The sequence below is a fragment of the Vulpes lagopus genome, chromosome 8 (assembly GCF_018345385.1).
Source record: "Vulpes lagopus strain Blue_001 chromosome 8, ASM1834538v1, whole genome shotgun sequence".
Classification (NCBI taxonomy): domain Eukaryota; kingdom Metazoa; phylum Chordata; class Mammalia; order Carnivora; family Canidae; genus Vulpes; species Vulpes lagopus.
In genome coordinates this window covers 128,897,461-128,914,863 of record NC_054831.1, presented here as the reverse complement: position 1 = coordinate 128,914,863, position 17,403 = coordinate 128,897,461, and the positions used below count along the sequence as shown (strand labels likewise).

General features: G+C 54.5%; 1 protein-coding gene across 1 annotated transcript in view; it reads left to right on the top strand.

Moving 5' to 3' along the window:
- Positions 1-593: 593 nt before the first annotated feature.
- LOC121497818 (cell wall protein DAN4-like) overlaps positions 594-17,403 on the top strand; it is a 35,728-nt gene continuing 18,918 nt past the window's right edge. The window contains exons 1-4 of the mRNA XM_041767524.1: positions 594-819; positions 15,712-15,882; positions 16,309-16,509; positions 16,565-16,709. Coding sequence (XP_041623458.1) covers positions 594-819; positions 15,712-15,882; positions 16,309-16,509; positions 16,565-16,709 — 743 coding nt within the window. The remainder of the gene's footprint in view (positions 820-15,711; positions 15,883-16,308; positions 16,510-16,564; positions 16,710-17,403) is intronic.

The following is a 17,403-nucleotide window of genomic DNA, read 5'->3' as shown; positions in this document are numbered from 1 at the left end:
GACGCACTGCATGGATGCCTGCTGGATGCGCGGCGTGGCGCTCACACCTGAGTCAGGATCTGGGGATCCCTTCCCGTCCTGGGTCTCCCCGGTGTCCGACCCCTCGGCCAGCGGCCACGGCCAGCCCAGGGCTCGGCCCCTCGGCCGGCCCGAGGCCCCAGGCAGGAAAGGGCATGCGGCTCCTTTAAGGCAGGCCCCAGCTGGGTCGCCTGGATATTGGAGCAGGACGAGATTAGGTGGCAGGAGGCTCGGGGCCCAGGCCAGATGCGCCTGAGCGGGGCCTTGTTATGTATTCATGAGCTGTGAGGAAAAGAAATAAAAGGATTCATTATCGCCCAAACTGTTACTAATGACATGTACCTGGAGCCCGAGCACCTCTGGAAATCTAATGCGACACACTCCGAGAGAAAATGTATTCCCGGGCCCGGCCACGCGGCCGATGGAAAATGTCCCCTCCCTGCCCGTCCTCATTGCCATTCACTCAGGGCGACATTTACAATTCTTCTGCCATTATGTCCGACCAGGGCCTCTGAGCCTCTGTCACGACCCGCACATTAGCTGAAAATTGGAAATTCCACAGCGTGGCCGTGGCCATGGCCGTGGCCGTGGTGGGCTGGGACGCAGCAGGGTGCGGGAAGCGGAGGCACAGGGGACCGGGGGAGAGGAGTGCCAGGGGCGCGGTGCTGCTGGCCTTGAGGGGCCCTCCGGCCCAGATCTGTCCCCAGACCCGGCCACCCACCACACCCTTGGGTGGCCAGGGCGAGGACCGGCCCCCTTTCGCGTCTTCCCCTTCGCCCTCCCTCCCACCCACTTCCTCTCGTGAGTCCTGCAGCCTCCTGCATACCAATCCCGGATCCTTTGTTCCCTTCAGAGCCTCGGTAGAAAACAGTCCAAACAACTCAGCAAGAGACGTTAGATCAGATCTTTCTTTTTTTTTTTTTTTAAGATTTTTAAAAATTTATTTATTCATGACAGGTAGAGAGGAAGAGAGGCAGACACAGAAGCAGGCTCCATGCAAGGAGCCCAATGTGGGACTCGATCCCGCGACCCCGGGATCACACCCTGAGCCAAAGGCAGAGGCTCAACCGCTGAGCCACCCAGGCGTCCGTCCCATTCCAGATATTATTTTGCAAGATGAATAAACGTGTGCAGGGAGCGCGGCGCGAGCGAGCGTCGTGTCGACCCGTCTTCACCCCCGCACTGTGCAGCGGGCTGTGTTTGGATCCCCATTTTACAGATATGAAAACCCAGGTTTGGAGACGTGGAGGGATTTGGCCAGGGTCACACGGCTGGGGGGGAGCAGACCTGGGATTGGCCCCGGGGCTCGGGTGATTCCTGCACATGGGCCTTGTCCTGGCACCAGGTGGAAACTCCGAGCTCAAGCCTCAGCTCCTCCCAGAAGCCTTCTAGGGCAGGCCTCAGCCTACTGTGACCAGATCTCGGGGACAGGCACCTCTAGCTGCCCTAAGACCAGCTGTCCCACGCGGCAAACTGCGAGTCTCTGCTTCGCATCCCTTCCTGGCAAAGGTACAGCTGGCGGCCTGTCCCACCTGCCATGGCCTGGGGAGCAAGCGCCCCGTCACCTGCCGCCTTCTGCGGTGCTGAGCACCCACTCGGCATGCAGGGAAGCCTCGTAGACTGGCCGTCTGTGCCTTGCGACTTGGGAGGCAGTGGGAGGAGGCAGGAGGTAACCAGCATAGGCCCCACCCAAGGAAGTTTTCATGGAAATGATGGAAAAAATAAAGTATTTCAGATAAACAATAAATAACTTTTTAATACAAACATGTCCTAAATATTATTTTTTAAGAGTTTACTTATTTATTCATGAGAGACACACAGAGAGAGAGGCAGAGACACAGGCAGAGGGAGAAGCAGGCTCCATGCAGGGAGCCTGATGCGGGACTCGATCCCAGGACCCCAGGATCACGCCCTGGGCCGAAGGCAGACGTTCAACCGCTGAGCCACCCAGGCGCCCCTGGCCTAAATATTATTGTTTACCCAAAAGTCTAATTGACATGAGGTCTTGTATTTTCATTTGCTAAATCTGGCAGTCCTAGCCCTGAGGTGCCCCAAACTGCCCCACAAGGGACCCGGCTCACCTGGGGGCTATGGACTCCATGACCCCAAACCACTAGTTTCCAAGCTCTTAAAACACTTCAGCTAGAGGGGTGCCTGGTTGGCTCAAGTGGTTAAGCGTCTGACTCTTGGTTTCGGCTCAGGTTGCGATCTCAGAGTCGTGCGATGGAGCCCCACGTCAGGCTCTGAGCCTGGGGAGTCTCCTTAAGATTCTCTCTCCATCCCTCTCGGCCCCTCTTCACCTCTCTCTCTCTCTCTCTCTCCCCCTCTCTCTCTCTTCTCTAAAACAAAACAGCAAAACGAACAAACAACCAAAAAAAAAAACATAAAACAAACTTCAGCTAGAGATTCTATTTCCCAGACCTGCCTGTGGCTACGTGTGGTCACATAAGTTAGGTTCTGGTCAGTGAGATCTAAGTAAAAGTGATATTGGATGATTTGGGGTCATGATTTGGGGTCATGCCTTGGCGGGAAAGGACAGATATCTCTTACCCATTCCCACTTCCTGGTTGCTGGGCTGCAGATGAAAGGGCAGGAGCTGCAGCAGTCATACTGAACCCAGAAGTAGAGGCCACACGTGGAGGATGGCAGTCGCTCTAGGACAGCTGAACCACTTACTTCACTTACTTCTTCACAAGATTGAAAAATAACTAGATAAATAAACAGAAAAAAAAAACTTTTAACTTGTTTAAGCCACTGTATTGTTGGGTAAACTTATTCTTTTTTTTTTTTTTTTTTTTTTGAGAGAGAGAGAGCAGGAGCAAGGAGAGGGACAGAGACAGAGAGAATCTCAAGCAGACTCCACGCTATGCATGGAGCCAGACATGGGGCTTGATCTCACGACCCTGAGATCATGACCTGAGCCAAAACCGAGAGCCAGACGCTTAACTGACTAAGCCACCCAGGTGCCCTTTGGGTTTACTTCTTCTAGTAGCTTAGCCTGGACCCCAACAAATACACCCTTTCACCAAAATGCCAGGCAGATGAAGAAGGGGCTTCATCTCATTCACTGTTGTAACACTTGTATGTGTCACCACATCAGACCTAAATATTTGCAGAACAAATAAGTGAATGGCTGATCTAGACGAACTCTTAAGGGTATATTAACAGTTGATTAATCAATTAATTACCACCATTGGCATTTAATCAAAGCTTACTAAAGTGTTTAATATATAGTAACTCCTTGGATCTTACCTTGGGGAAGTGTTCTTACCCTCCGGGGTAGGAACCACTCACACCCACATTGTGCAAAAGACAAGGCGAGGCTGCCTCTCCTGGTTTGGAGAGCAGATAGGTGGGAGCACAAGGATGCCGTCTGGTTTTGGGGCCATCCCGCTGCCTTCACCCTGACCCCTGGGATAGAGACATGAGGGAACGGGCAACACTACAGCTCTATCCATATATTCACTCATCAAATCTGCCACCAGTTAAGTGCCAGGCACTATTCTAGAAGCTAGGAATTCAGGAATAGGCAAGACAAAAAAAAAAAAAAAAAAAAAAACTATGCCTACACAGTGCTTATATTTTAGTGGAGGAGACGGACTATAAAGGAAAATGAGTAAAATATAGATGTTACTGCAGGATTCCATTCCTATGAAGCCCAAGAACAAACAAAACTAATCTATGGTGATAGAACTGCCTTCAGAGGGGGGATTTGCTGGAAGAGACACGAGAGGGCTTTCTGGGGATGATTAGAAATGCATGTCTTAACTGGGGACGTGGTAACATGGGTGTGTACGTTTGTCAAAACTCACCAAACTCTCCATGTAAGGTCTGTAAATTTTGCCATATACAAATTAAGCCTTCTAAATTAATTAATTAATTAATATGTATGGAAGAAATACAGTGTTCGGATGGTTCTCAGTGCTGAGGATAGAACGAAGAAGGAAGTCAGGGGTGGGAAATTGGGATTTTACATAGTGTATCCATGGAAGGGAGGGAGGAAGGGGGGAGGAAGGGAGAGAGAGAAGAAGCGAAGGAGGTGAAGAAATGAAGGGACAAGTAGTAAGAGCCATTTCTTGTCCAGAAAGGGGCATTCGCAGTATGAATCCATTCGCCCAGAGCTTCAGAGTCTTGGACAATCAGGCTTCTCCAACACGGGAGGGGCAGCAGTAGTTTCTACTTGAGAACAGCCTCTTGCGTGGGGTTTCAACAAGGAGCGGTTTGAAGACAAACTCCATGTCCCAGGGTCTCAAAGCAGAAATCATGCCACAGACGAACACGGATGACTTCTCTGCTCATGGGGGGAGAAGGAGATGCTCCCCCCACCCCTCTCCTCCTGATCCCCAAACCCCTACATCTCTGAGAACACATTCCCCCTACACACCATCCTCCCCAACTAGAATAAATGACACTGGGACAACTGGAAATTTGTATGGAAAAAAAAAAGTCAATCTTGAGCCCTTCCTCACACCATACACTATCAATTCTAGATGGACTGTAGCTCTAAATGTGGAAGTAAGATAATCAGACTTTTACAAGAAAACAGAACACCTCTGTGACCTTGAGGTAGACTAGAACCTCTTCAAGTCACAAGCCACTGAGAAGGTGGAAACCCAGCCCTCGGAGAGGGAGGGAGGTGACACTTGCATGTGTTTGAAAAGGACTCATATCCAGAATATTAGAAAGTCTTTTTTTTTCTATAAATAAATAAGAAAGAGAGAAAGTCGTAGCAAAATGATTAAGAGACTTGAACAGACATCCCACAAAAAAGCAAATATCCAAATGGCCAATAGGCATGAAAAGGTGCTTTGATTTCATTCATCGTTTGGGAAGTCTAGATCAGGACTAGATTCCGGAACGAGCGTGGGAGGAGATACCATGGTTCTCAAGAACGTGATGTAGACCGGCGGAGCGCCGCATACTCTGCTGTTGGGGGTGTCAACTGGTGCGACCCCTCCGGGACACTGGCCATGTCTATAAAGCTGTACGTACACCTCCCCTGCGATCCAGCAATTTCTCTTCCACGTCCGACATACGCGTCCGACAAGAGTGCTGATGTTCACCAAATGCCATTTACTGTCAAGCCCACGACAGTGACCTCCACAGCGGCCTTGTTCTGGAAACCATCCAGATGTCCATGGACAGTAGAACAAGTAGATAGTTTGAGACAGAGTCTTGCAGTGAGAGGACGCGGCTTGGCCCTGAGAATGAATGAACGAGGTACAACCACACACGATGGCCGGGCTGCACGCCAAGTGCTGGAGGACCGTGCTGAGAGGAAGGCGGGTATCTTTGGAGGAAGGTGCCGTGGGCCGGGGGGGCTCACTGGGAGATGGTTTGGCCATGTTCTGCTTCTTTTTTTTTTTTTTTTTAAGATTTTATTTATTTGAGGGAGAGAGAGCATGAGCAGGGGGAGGTGCAGAGGGAGAGGGAGAAGCAGACCCCCCCACACTGAGCCGGGAGCCCAGCGTGGGGCTCGATCCCAGGACCCCGAGATCAGCTACCTGAGCTGAAGGTAGATACTTAACCGACTGAGCCCTCCAGGTGCACCCCCTCCATGTTCTGTTCCTTGACCGGGGTACCAGCCACACAGGTGTGTCTACCTGGTGGAAAGTTTCCCAGCTGTATGCTTGCGATTTGTGCTCCCCTCTGTATTTATGTCACACTTCAATTAAAAATGTGGGTTTGTTTTTTTTAAAAAAACTTTAAAGTCAGAATTTGCCCACCTACCGCAGGGGCTCAGCTCACGAGCTCCTTGGCATCCTGAAGCGACATCTACTTATCTGGACACGTGGTAGCTAAGCTTCTAGTGAGAAGTGGCTTTCTTTGCAGGAAGGGATGTCTTCCCGAGAGTGGCTCTTTCCTTCTGGCCTTTGTGAGACAGAGGGACACGTGGGGGGCTCCATGAAACTAAGCAATAGCTTCTGTAAGAGTCGGCCCCAAATGCCAGGAGGGCGCGGACACTTCTGGCCAAGGAGGGGTAAAAGGGGTTCTTGGCACCCCGCTCTTTGGGAATCACTGATCCAACAAAGTCTTCCCCTGGTGTTTCTCACTCGCCATCCGTAAAGCCCACCTCAGTACCCAGCATGTAGAGGTGCTCACTAGACGAACTAGTGCAAAAAAAAAAAAAAAGGTGCATCAATAACACGAAGTCACCACAGCAGCTCTGGTACTGGTTACACCCCCACACACACCCAGTGATGGGGAACTCATCCCCTCTGGAGGGAGCCCAACCGTGGAGAGCTCCAGCTGCCGGAGGGCTGCCCTTGGATGGAGCCCCCCACCCCATCCTCCTCCTATATCCTCAACCCCCTTCCAGAATAAACCTCCCCTAGGGGCCTCCCATCACCCGCCCCCCCCATACACACCACCTGTCAGAGCCAGGGAAGAGGAGCCCTGCTCAGGCCTGCGGGCGGGAGAAGGAAGGGAGAAGTGGTTTGGCGCCACACTGGGCATCCATTCACTCACTCGAGCATTTGTTCATTCAGCAACCTTCCTCCGGGCTCCCATTCTTGGGTAGACTCTGAGCGATGCATGAAGGACCGAGATGAATAAGAAACTGCTCCTGCCCCCGGCTTACTAGGGATGGGGCTGGCAGGTGAGGATGGCCTGCGTAGGGCCAGGGCCACGCTGAAGGGGAGGCCTGGCACCTGGAAATGAGTCTAAAGAGGCCAGAGATCCGATCCCCATCCACCCGCCTGCTGCTCACCGGGGTGGTGGCAACACTAATGCTAATAATACTAATAGCAGGGTCCTCGGCACCCCGTATCACGTCAGCTCCTCTGACAGTGACAGTACTAGCATTGCCTTCCATGTTACAGATGCGGAAGCTTCGGGATGAAATCACGTTGCTCAGAAGATACGCTGCCAAGGAGTGGGGAAAACGGGATTCAAACGCGGAAGAGTCTGAACTAGGAGCCACAACACCCCCGTAAGGGTGGAGGGGCACGGGAGCACGGGAGAAGGAACAGCCAAGCAAGGCTGCTCTTGGTGGAATCTAGGAAGACTCCCTGCAGGAGGTGGCCCTTGCTCCCGTTCTGGAAGGATGTTGAGAGGCTGACCACGCAAATGGACAACTGCCTCGCCGCCTAAGGTAAAAAGCAGAATGTCGACCCGCAGCTGGCAGCAGCCTGCCCAGGAAATCCGTCCCTTATCCCCAAACCAGCCAGCCAGGCGGCCTGCTGCAAGTCAGACCTGCCGGAAGCCCGGTTGCTATCTCTGGTGATGGGCCGGGAAGCTAAACACTAACTTTCTAACAGTCAGCATCGAATGGCTGGATTAATAACCCACAGCTTTCCCTAATGGTCCTTCCCGCTTCCACCTGAGGACCAACCGGAGAAAGCCAAGTTCGTGCCCCTCACCCATCACACAGGATGCCCTGCTTGCGGTTGTCCCACCTGCACGTCCGCTTTGCCGCGGCCTCCCAGCAGGGCACACCTGGAGCCTCCCCGTTGTTCTCCCCACCATAGAGCTTTCCCACTTCGCCGGCCTTCGAGTCTCTGCCGGAACACAAGGGATGGTGGCTGACTCCCTTGCTACGCGGTAAGCGCGGAATAAAAAGCCTTTGCTCCTCTCGTTCGGTTGGTCTCGTTGATCTCCACAACAGGTAGGAGCTCACCAGGCGCCACGGCAGGGGCGGGAGGAAGGGGTGGGTTAGCCAGCCACGGGGAGTGGGGAGACAAGGAGACACCAGGGCAGTGGGAGCGAGCCCAGGTAACTCCCACTCGGCTTTCAATGCCCAGTTCAGGAGGTGTCCTCGGCACCCATGGGCTGGTGACTATTTCGGGGGTCCCCGGAGACCAAGTGAAGCTGCCTGACCAGCGCCCAGCTGGGGACCCCTGGGGACAGCTTGAGTCACACACAGCAGCACCTGCCCGGATGGGGAGCCCAAGACCAAAGAGACCCCTGTGCACCTGCCCTCTCCGGGCTGCTCAGACCCCTCTGCTGGGCCCTGCCCCCCGACCCGGGCGCCCCTTCCCCCTCGCGTGTCAGCCACATCTTCTCCACTTTGGCTGCCCTCCCTGGCTCTACTAACAGGTACGGACTAGCAGAACATTCTGATTTAATCAAGGCCGCAGACAGGATCCCCCTGCTGCCACTGCTTGTACTGCCCGAGGCCCAGGACGCTCAGATTAATTCACAGGATGTCACAGACACTGTTCTGCTGTGTTTGTCATCTCCCCAGCCAGGTGTGAGGCTTCCTGTGGCCCTGGACACAAGGCCTCGGCGTCCAGGCCCAGAGTCTCCACCGCCACCTCCCCACGGCCTTCGCACCAATCGCCCCCAGCTCAGAGGCGGGGCCTGGGGCCAGACCCTACTTCAAACATCTGGATCTGGAGTCGGTGAGAGAGAAGAGACAGAGAGGCTGGCCCGGGGGTGCAGAAGATCTGGAGTCTCAGAGCCTCAACTCCCCCCCCCCCCCCCCCCAGGGGAAAATTAAATTGCCCTAAGGTCCCAGCCACACCCCCTCTCTGTTCCCTCCTCTTTTTACCTTCAGTTTGCAAAGTGGTGTCTGATAGCGCGCTGTGTGCCAAGGTCTAGGGACCCTGCCGTGAGTGAGACATGGTCCTGCGTCCAGGCAATGTGCTCTGGGCCTCAGTGTCTTCATCCACAGAAGGGGACACCCATGTCTCCCCGGACTGCTGCACAGGGCGATCGTGAGGGTGCTGGGAAGTTGTCAATGTGGCCATTACGGGGGATCGGTGGAAAGAAGACCCCACACAGAGTCAGGGGCTCTGGGTTCAAGTCCCAGACAACCATCAGCTAGCGGAGGGGCCTCAGGCACGTCACCACCCCTCCCTGAGCTTGCCTGCTCAGCTGAAAAATGGGGAGAGCATGAAGACTCAAATTAGGAGCTATTGGTCAAGCCCGGCGTCCTAAGCACTGTTCTTTGCAGGGATGGATTAATTTAAGCCCCACCCCCTCCCATTTTCCAGATGAAAGAAGCTAAAACACAAAAGGTCAAATATCATATTCAAGGTCATGCAGCGCGGGTACTGGGGCCACGTACAAAGCCCGGCAGTCTGGCTCCGAGCCCACTCTCTCAAGCCCTTGTGCCCCACGACCGATCAGATCCCAGGTGGGTGAGCAACCCGGCCCAAACCAGCACCTGCCACAGTCGTGGCAAACTAAGGCGTCTTCGGTGCTGCCTCGGAGCCCTCAGCAACCAGGTATGATTTCTTCCATAAGTTTCTTGCTGTTTTTATGTTTATCGGTTTAAAATTCAGACCGAGAACTGTCCCAGGGTAAGTGCCCTACCTCTCTCATCAGACACTGTCTGCCGAGTCTCTCCCATCAGACAGGGAGTTCCCCAAAGCAGGGGCTCTCTCTCCCCATCATCCTGGGAGTTCTGGGGGGTGAGGACAGGAGGGAAGCACTGGTTCTCACCCCAGCTTTGCACCTGCCTGTCTTTATCTCCACCTGGGGGGCCAGCCGTTCCCAGAGACATCTGGTCTACCTCCCAAGGGGCCCCACCCACCCAATGACCTTTTCCATCCGCCTTGGAGAAACGAAATCCCCTTTCCTAAATCACTGCCAGGGTTGGAAGAATGTGAGAAACCTGGAGCTGGGAGCTTTGGCTGCTGAAGTGCTAAGAGTTAATTCAATTAGCCGGGACGTGTGAAGCTCAGACGGCAGGCCTCCGGCTGGACTTCCCCGCCTCGCCCCGAGCCGCCCCGCACCCAGCGTCCCCTCCCAGCACCCCACTTTGTGGCCCCCATAGTCTTCATTTACACAATAGCTAAGGCCTGAAAGATGAGTGAGTCCGACCCCCATGAGGACAGCGATGGCCTTACCCACGGCCCCCCGGCAAGTCGTGCAGAGTCTGGCTTTGACCTCATGGTTTCTGAATCAGGCTCTAAGCTCTGCCTTTGCATTTGCCCTTCCCTCTATCTAGAATGCTCTTCCCTCAGCTCTTTGCTTGGCTCCCCCTTTCTCATCCTTAAGGTTTCAGCTCAAGTCGCCTTTCCTCAAGCATAGTCCCAGCCCCTCCCCAGAAGTGTCTGTCCCCTTTCCTGCTTGATCATCCACATGCACTTGTCCCCAGCTGACATTGCCTCGTCTACCAGTTACCCTCTGCCTCTGCTTCTAGACTGTCAGCCCCGTGAAGGCAGGACGTGGCTGTCTGCTGCACGTCCACGTAGCTGGCAACTGTGTCCTTGTCACCTGGCATGTTGCTGGCCCTATATCTCTTTGAGGGATGAATAAGTGAAGGTCTATGAAGACCCTAACTGACCGGGACATGGACCTCCTCTTCTGCAACGGTGGAAGGAAGGATGCCAAGGGGTCCGGCCCTGCCGCCTGCACCCTTCCCACAGCCCAGCTGTGGCTGCAGCCACCTCTGATTAGGCCCCAATTAATGGAGAGGCCTTTCAGCCATAAGCTTCCATTAGTCACTCAGGGTTCAGCTGTGAAGTCTGGCTAATGGCCAAGACAGTGGCCTCCAGAGAGGCCGGTGGGGAAGGAAATTTGGGAGGTCTCAGCGGTGTGACTATCTGAGCTGTGGCAGAAAGGCCAGGGATGACGTGGGGAAGGGGTACAGGAGCTAGGGGCAAGGTGAGGCCAACAACCTGAAGTGTTGCTTTAGTCTTCTGTCCCAGGGCCGGGAGCTCACTCAGGGAGGGTTTTCGATGTCTCCCATTGTACATAGGAGGCAAGTGAGTCTCAGAGAAGTTGCATAAGCTACCCAAGATCACACAGCAAGTGGATGGCGGAGCCAGGATTTAACCTCCAAAAGCCTGGCCCCGAGGTCTGATCCCCTTTTGAGAATGTTCTATGCTCCTCTGTGCTCTAAAACAGGTGTCGCAAAGAGGTTATGGGGAAACCGTCCTCCCATAGGACAGCTTGGTGATGGGCAGCAAAGCCTCGACGACAGTCCACACTCTCTGATCCAGGGATTGTACTTCTAGAAATCTGTTCTAGGGGAGCGACGTGGCATATGGACCATGGTTTATGCACAGTGATGCTCATCACAGTATGATTTAGAACGGAAAATGGGAGAAGAGTGGAATCGAATCTGATGAAGTGGTTATGCGGTCGCCATGAATGATGTTTATGGAGCATTTGCAACGACACAGGCAGCAAAGACTGACGTCGGGTAAAATATCAGGGTTTGGAACGGCAGGCAAGCCCGCGGAAAAGTGTTCAACGCCACCAGTCACCGGGGCAGTGCAAGCCAAGACCACGATGAGCGATGGCTACAAACAGCTAAAACAAACAATAGTGACGATACGAAATGCTGGTAACGATGAGGAGAAACTGAATCTCTCGTACACGGCCGGTGGGAACGTAACGTGGTGTAGCCGCTCCAGCAAATACTTTGGCAGTCTCTCTTAAAAACTAAATATACACGTACCGTACAACCCAGCAATTACCGTCCTGGGCATTTATCCCAGAGACATGAAAACTGATGCCCACGCAAAAACCTGTGCATGAATGTTCATAGCAGCTTTCTTCGCAACAGGCCAAAGCTTTAAAACAACCAAAACATCCCTCTGCGGGTGAACAGTTAAACAAAGAGGGGGTACGTCCGTGTTCCTCGGGCAAAAGGAGGAATGAAGTATCGATACAGGCAACGACATGGGTGACTCTCTAGAGAACTATACTGAGTGTAAAAAAAAAAAAAAAAAAAAAAGGAGGTCACATAATATATGATTCCATTTATATAACATTTTCGACATAACCCAGAATTATAGAGATGGAGAACAGATGCGTGGTGGCCGGGGGGTCGGGGCCGGTGCGTGAGAGAGAGGTGGGCATAGCACAAGGAAGAGCCTTGCGTCCTGTACCTTGATTGTTGCCATAGTGGTTGCACAACCCCACACGCGTGATGAGAACCACACAGCACAGTGCGCCCATGGCGGGTTTTTGGCTTTGCTCTTCCACCACTGTTCCGTAGTTACAAGCTGAGACCATGGCAGGGAACTGGGCAAAGCGTACACAGAACCTCCCTGTCCTATCTTTGCGGTTTCCTGGTGACCCATGATTATTTCAAGACAAATTTATTTTCATTCTCCAATTTCTTTTTTAAGTAATCTCCACTTAACCCCACAGGGGGGCCCGAACTCACGACCGCACCATCAGGAGTCGCGTGTTCTACCAACCGAGCCAGCAGGGTTCCCCGAGAAGAAGTGTTCTGTGAAGCGGGACTCGCGAGCACCTACGGCACGGCATGACCTTCGAGATGGGATGATGGTGGTGGGGAAAGTGGAGCTTCCCCCCCAAGATAGTGACCCCCTGGGAAACTTGGAGCTCCGACCTCATGTCCTACGGAAAGCGCTTTTCGATCATCACCTTATTCCCACAAATCTTCCAGCGACATCGCGTTACTATCGCCGTCTTACAGAAGAGGAAACTGAGTCACGGGGAGTTGGGGAGTGCCCGTCGCGGGCGCAGAACAGAGATAGGAACCCAGGATAAGAGCCTCTCCGCGGCTCCCCGCTGCCTTCCCTGTAGCAACGTGCGCCACTGGGTGGTGGTGTTTATTTTCCCCTTTGTGTCTCTGTATTTCCTCTAATAAGCATGTCTTACTGTAATAATCAGAAGAAAAAATAAGCAAACACTAGAAAGTGTTCCTTGGTGGGTTGCCTGTTTGTTCTGGAGCCCGTGGCACACGTCTACAGTTTCTGTCTCAAAGACACTCTATCCCGGCTGCTGGCACAGCGCGACCCCACTTCCCCCTCGCAGACAGTGGGGTCTGCAGTGAGAAGCCCCGGGTCCGCCCGCGCCCACCAGAGGCCCTTGGGCGACAGCTTGGTTTCCTCATCTCCAAAATGGGAATCAGAAAAAAAAAGGGGGGGGGATCAGTAGACTCGGGCACTCCTCAGGGCCGCGATGAGGACAGAGGGGTACCCGGTGTATCCTACCCACACGTACTGCGTACCTCCTAGGTGGGAACGCTCCGTCCTCCACACAGCGGAAGCCAGGATTAACAAGCCCGCTACCTCCCTCCTGGGACACGGCAGGGGAGAAAGAGCCAAGCAAACAACATCACCACTGCTGTTGTGTTGTTGTCTCTGGCTGGCTGGCTGCAGCCGCGTCCACGCAGACGGGGCGGGCGCCGTGCCTGGGGAACTGGGCGGCCCGGTGGGGGCATCGGAGCCTCCCTGGGAACGGCAGCCCCACAGGACCGAGGGGAAGGCACCGCAGCCCGCAAGCTCCAAAGAGCCCGAGAGACCCCACTTCACCCGCCGGTTTGCCACACTGAGAATCGATTTGGAAGGGTGTTTCCCAGAATTGGGCTGGCCTCCTGGTGTCATTATTCATCGTACCCTGGCCGCCAGCCGCCTCCGCGCCAAACCCTCTCCACCCTCACCGCCTCTTGCATCTGGGACCTCCATCGCGACTGAGATGGGAGGGCAGCTGGGGCAGGAAGCTGGTTCCCGTAAATACCCCCACCCACCCCCGCGCCGCGGGTCTGGATGCCAGCACCCCACCCACCCCCCAGCCCCCCCATCCCAGCCTTCACCAGCTGAGCCCCTTGGAGAGGCTGGGTAAGGAATGTCACACTGGGGCCAGGGGAGCCTTTCCCAGGCTGGGGCTTAGATGAGAGGGGTCCAGGCCAAGTGACCAGAGCTGGGGCTGCCAGGGGTGGGGGTTGCACTTCCTGCCCCCAAGGGGAAGATGAGACCATTGCCAGCTTCCCATGGCCATCACAGCCTACAGATGTTCTGGGGAGTGTTCAGGAAGTGCAGGGATTAAGGCAGGGAATAGGGAGCTGTGCCCAGGGAAGATGGAAGAGGTCATAGGGGGCAGGGGGAGGGGGGGAGGGCAGGGGACCGAGGACCCAGGCCACCTCTGTCACTGACATGCTGCACAACAGCCCACATCCCTCTCTGGGCCTCACCCGTCCATCCACAACCCAAGAGGGCTGGACCAGCCGGTTTTACCCCACGGTGCTCACCGAGCACCTCCCGGGGGACTGAGGGTCTGTGGGGAGGGCAGACGTTGAAGGATTTCATGGGACCAAGTGGGACCAAGCAGTGAACAGACCCAAGGGGCAGGTCCAGGTACCGCAACTGGGTGTGGCAGGGAATCAGGGTGGGCTTCCCCGGAAGTCAGGGCCGGGCCTGGCAGCCCAAAAGGTGGGAGCAGTGCAGGGGGGACAGGGCATGACTTCTTCGGGGACACCGTGATCCAGGGACAGCTGGTATGTGGTGGGGATCAAAGGCTCTGGGGGCTGGCCCACGGCTGACACAGCCCTGCCGGCGGCAGTAGGGAGTTTCATCTTTACCTTTAAAACAACCAGCAGCCATTGACGGTAAAGACAGGCCAAGGTCTGCGCTTTGAAACGTTCCCACCCAGAACCCACATGGATAAAGCCGGCAAGAGAGGTGCTGCTGTGCCCGAGGCCGGGGCCCCCCTCCTGCCCAGAGATGCCGCAGGCTCTGAGGAACCCAGTTTGGGAACCGGGCTGCACAACCTCTCCGGCCCCTTCCAGCACCAACATGCTAGGCTCTGTGAGGATTTTAGGACATCCCTTAACACCCACAGCCAAGCCCCTGCACCTGCTGATCGTCTGGCCTGACTGTGCTCTGTGCACAAAGGGAGTTCATCTGTGCATTCATTCATGCACTCATTCATTTATTCATTCAACAGGTGCTGGGAAGGCTGTGATGAACCTGTGAGCAGGCTCCTGCTCTCAAGGGACTCACGGGCCAAGACAGTGTTGCGTTCATCACAGTACATCAGGGGCTCACTCAGGGCCCAGCACCCAGGTCCCTAGCATGTCTCTGCTGAGTAAGTGAGTTCGAGAATGAAGGAGGGTGTGGGGCGCCTGGGTGGCCTGGTCAGTGAAGCGTCCAGATAGACACAGAGAGAGAGAGAGGCAGAGACACAGGAGGAGGGAGAAGCAGGCTCCACGCCAGGAGCCTGACGTGGGACTCGATCCCGGGTCTCCAGGATCGCGTCCTGGGCCAAAGGCAGGCGCTAAACCGCTGCACCACCCAGGGATCCCCGCGTCCAGCTCTTGATTGCGGCTCAGGTCGTGATCTTGGGGTTGTGAGACGGAACCCCACATCCAGCTCCACGCTCAGCGGGGAGTCTTCTTCCCTCCCTCCCCCTCCGCCCCTCCCCTTTGCTCTATTTCTTTCTCTCACTCTCTCCAAAATAAATAAATACATCTTTAGATATCTTTTTAAAAATTATTTATTTATTCATGAGAGACACAGAGAGAGCAGAGGCAGAGACACAGGCAGAGGGAGAAGCAGGCTCCATGCGGGGAGCCGGATGCAGGACTCGACCCCAGGACCCCTGAGCTAAAGGCAGGCGCTCAACTGCTGAGCCACCAGGGTGCCCCAATAAATAGATCTTTAAAAAAAGAGAGAGAGAATAAAGATGGGGAGGAAAGAGGAAAGGCCTGAGGAAAGGGAGGGGAAGGGCAGGATCAGCCCCCGTGGGAAAGGCTCTGAGGACCCTGCCTTCTGCTCGCTCGCCCCCGCCTCGTGTCGCTCCCCCTCTCTGCTCGTGGCCTGGCAGGCACCATGATCCCTCCCTGACCTGCCTGAATTGTGAGCAAATGCTTTTCCAGTCCAGGCTGGAGCTTTTCAAAACGAGAACAAGGCAAGGCAAAGAAAGGCAGATGCCAAGGCACACAGGCATGGTTGCAGGGCGCAGGCTCCTTGAGGAAAGTGTGGCCGGAGTCGCTGAGGAGTCATTGACCATGGTATCATCTCAGCCAGGTGTGCTGGGTGCTAGACCCAGACGACAGCCGCCCCCAAACCACCACCAGCAACCCCACCACCGGCGACGATGTCGGGACCACCACCAGCACCAGTAATCGTGTTAGCCATGTCACCACCACCACCACCACCACCACCAGTAACTGTGTTAGTCCTTCCGTCACCCAGACCAACACCACCAATACCAGTGACAGTGTTAGCACCCAAACCAACAATAACATTAGTACTCACGTCATCCTGACCACCAACGCCACCAATACTAGGAACGAGGTTAGCATCACCATCCTCATCATACCAGCCCCACCAGTAACAACACCCACACCGATACCAGTAATCACGTTACCACCACCATCAACATCAATACCAACACTACCAGTAACAACGCAATACCAACACCCACAGCCATACCAGTCATCGTTTTTTTCTTTTTTTTATTATTTATTTATTTATTTATTTATTTATTTATTTATGATAGACCTAGAGAGCGAGAGGCAGAGACACAGGCAGAGGAATAAGCAGGCTCCGTGTGAGGAGCCCAACGTGGGACTCGATCCCGGGACTCCAGGATTGTGCCCTGGGCCAAAGGCAGGCGCCAAACCGCTGAGCCACCCAGGGATCCCCAATACCAGTAATCTTGTTAGCACCACCATCAACACCAACTTCGTCAGGAACAATGTCGACACCCCCATTAGCACCAACACCACTAATAAGATTGTCAGCACCAACACCACTGGCACCACCGGTAATAATCTTAGCCTCGCCACCGCCAACACCAACACCACCAGAAGTAATAGTGGCACCGACACTGCCAACGGTAACATCACGACTCCTGGTAACGACACGAAGAATAATCTCAACGCGAGGACCAGGGACCGATAATACCGTCCCTGACGACACGGCCACCAGTCACAGCGTTGACACCAACACCATCAACACCACCAGCACCACCACCACCCACTCCGACACCAATAACAAGAGCATTATCACTACCAACCCTGCCCCTCAGTCACACGAGTAAGACCATCTCCAACACCCTAGCACCATCATCAACAAGAGCAAAAATCATCCCACCCACAGCACCTCCTACCACGTCAGCCCACCACTGACGCTGATAGAAAACCCAGCAATACCGTCAACAGCACAAACCCCCTGCGCTCTACCGTCAGCGCCGCTCCACCTTTGTGCCAGACGTGGTTTCAACGAAGGCTCACCCCAAGTCCACACAGTACCCCTGGTAACACCTCTACTGTAACCAAGAGAGGACAGAGGCTCAGAAAGGCTAAACACAGTGTGTGGGCACAGGGCTGTGGGTTCCCGACTCCCGCTCCAGTGCTCTCCCTACTGTAGCCTAGTCCATCTCCTTCACCCGGAGGTGGCCTGTGAGCTTGCTGCGAGGTGGGCCGGAAATCTCTTGTCCCCGGCACTTACTGGCTGTGAGGCCTTAGGGGAGTCTCTACGAATCTCAGGGTCTCTCCTTCCTCACCTGTCGAAATGGGGACAGTAAATCATCGTGTTCCAGGGAGGTGAGCAGACTCCCACAGACACAGTAAGTCGCCAGGCAGGGCACCGGGGGCTCAGAAGGCAAGGCGTGGGTAGCAGCTGTTACTGTTATTAGGGTTGGCAAGAAAAAAAAATGTTCTCATTCTGCAGATCGGGGCTCAAAGTATCCGTATGCTGTCGGTAGCAACAATCATAATGACCCCGAGTG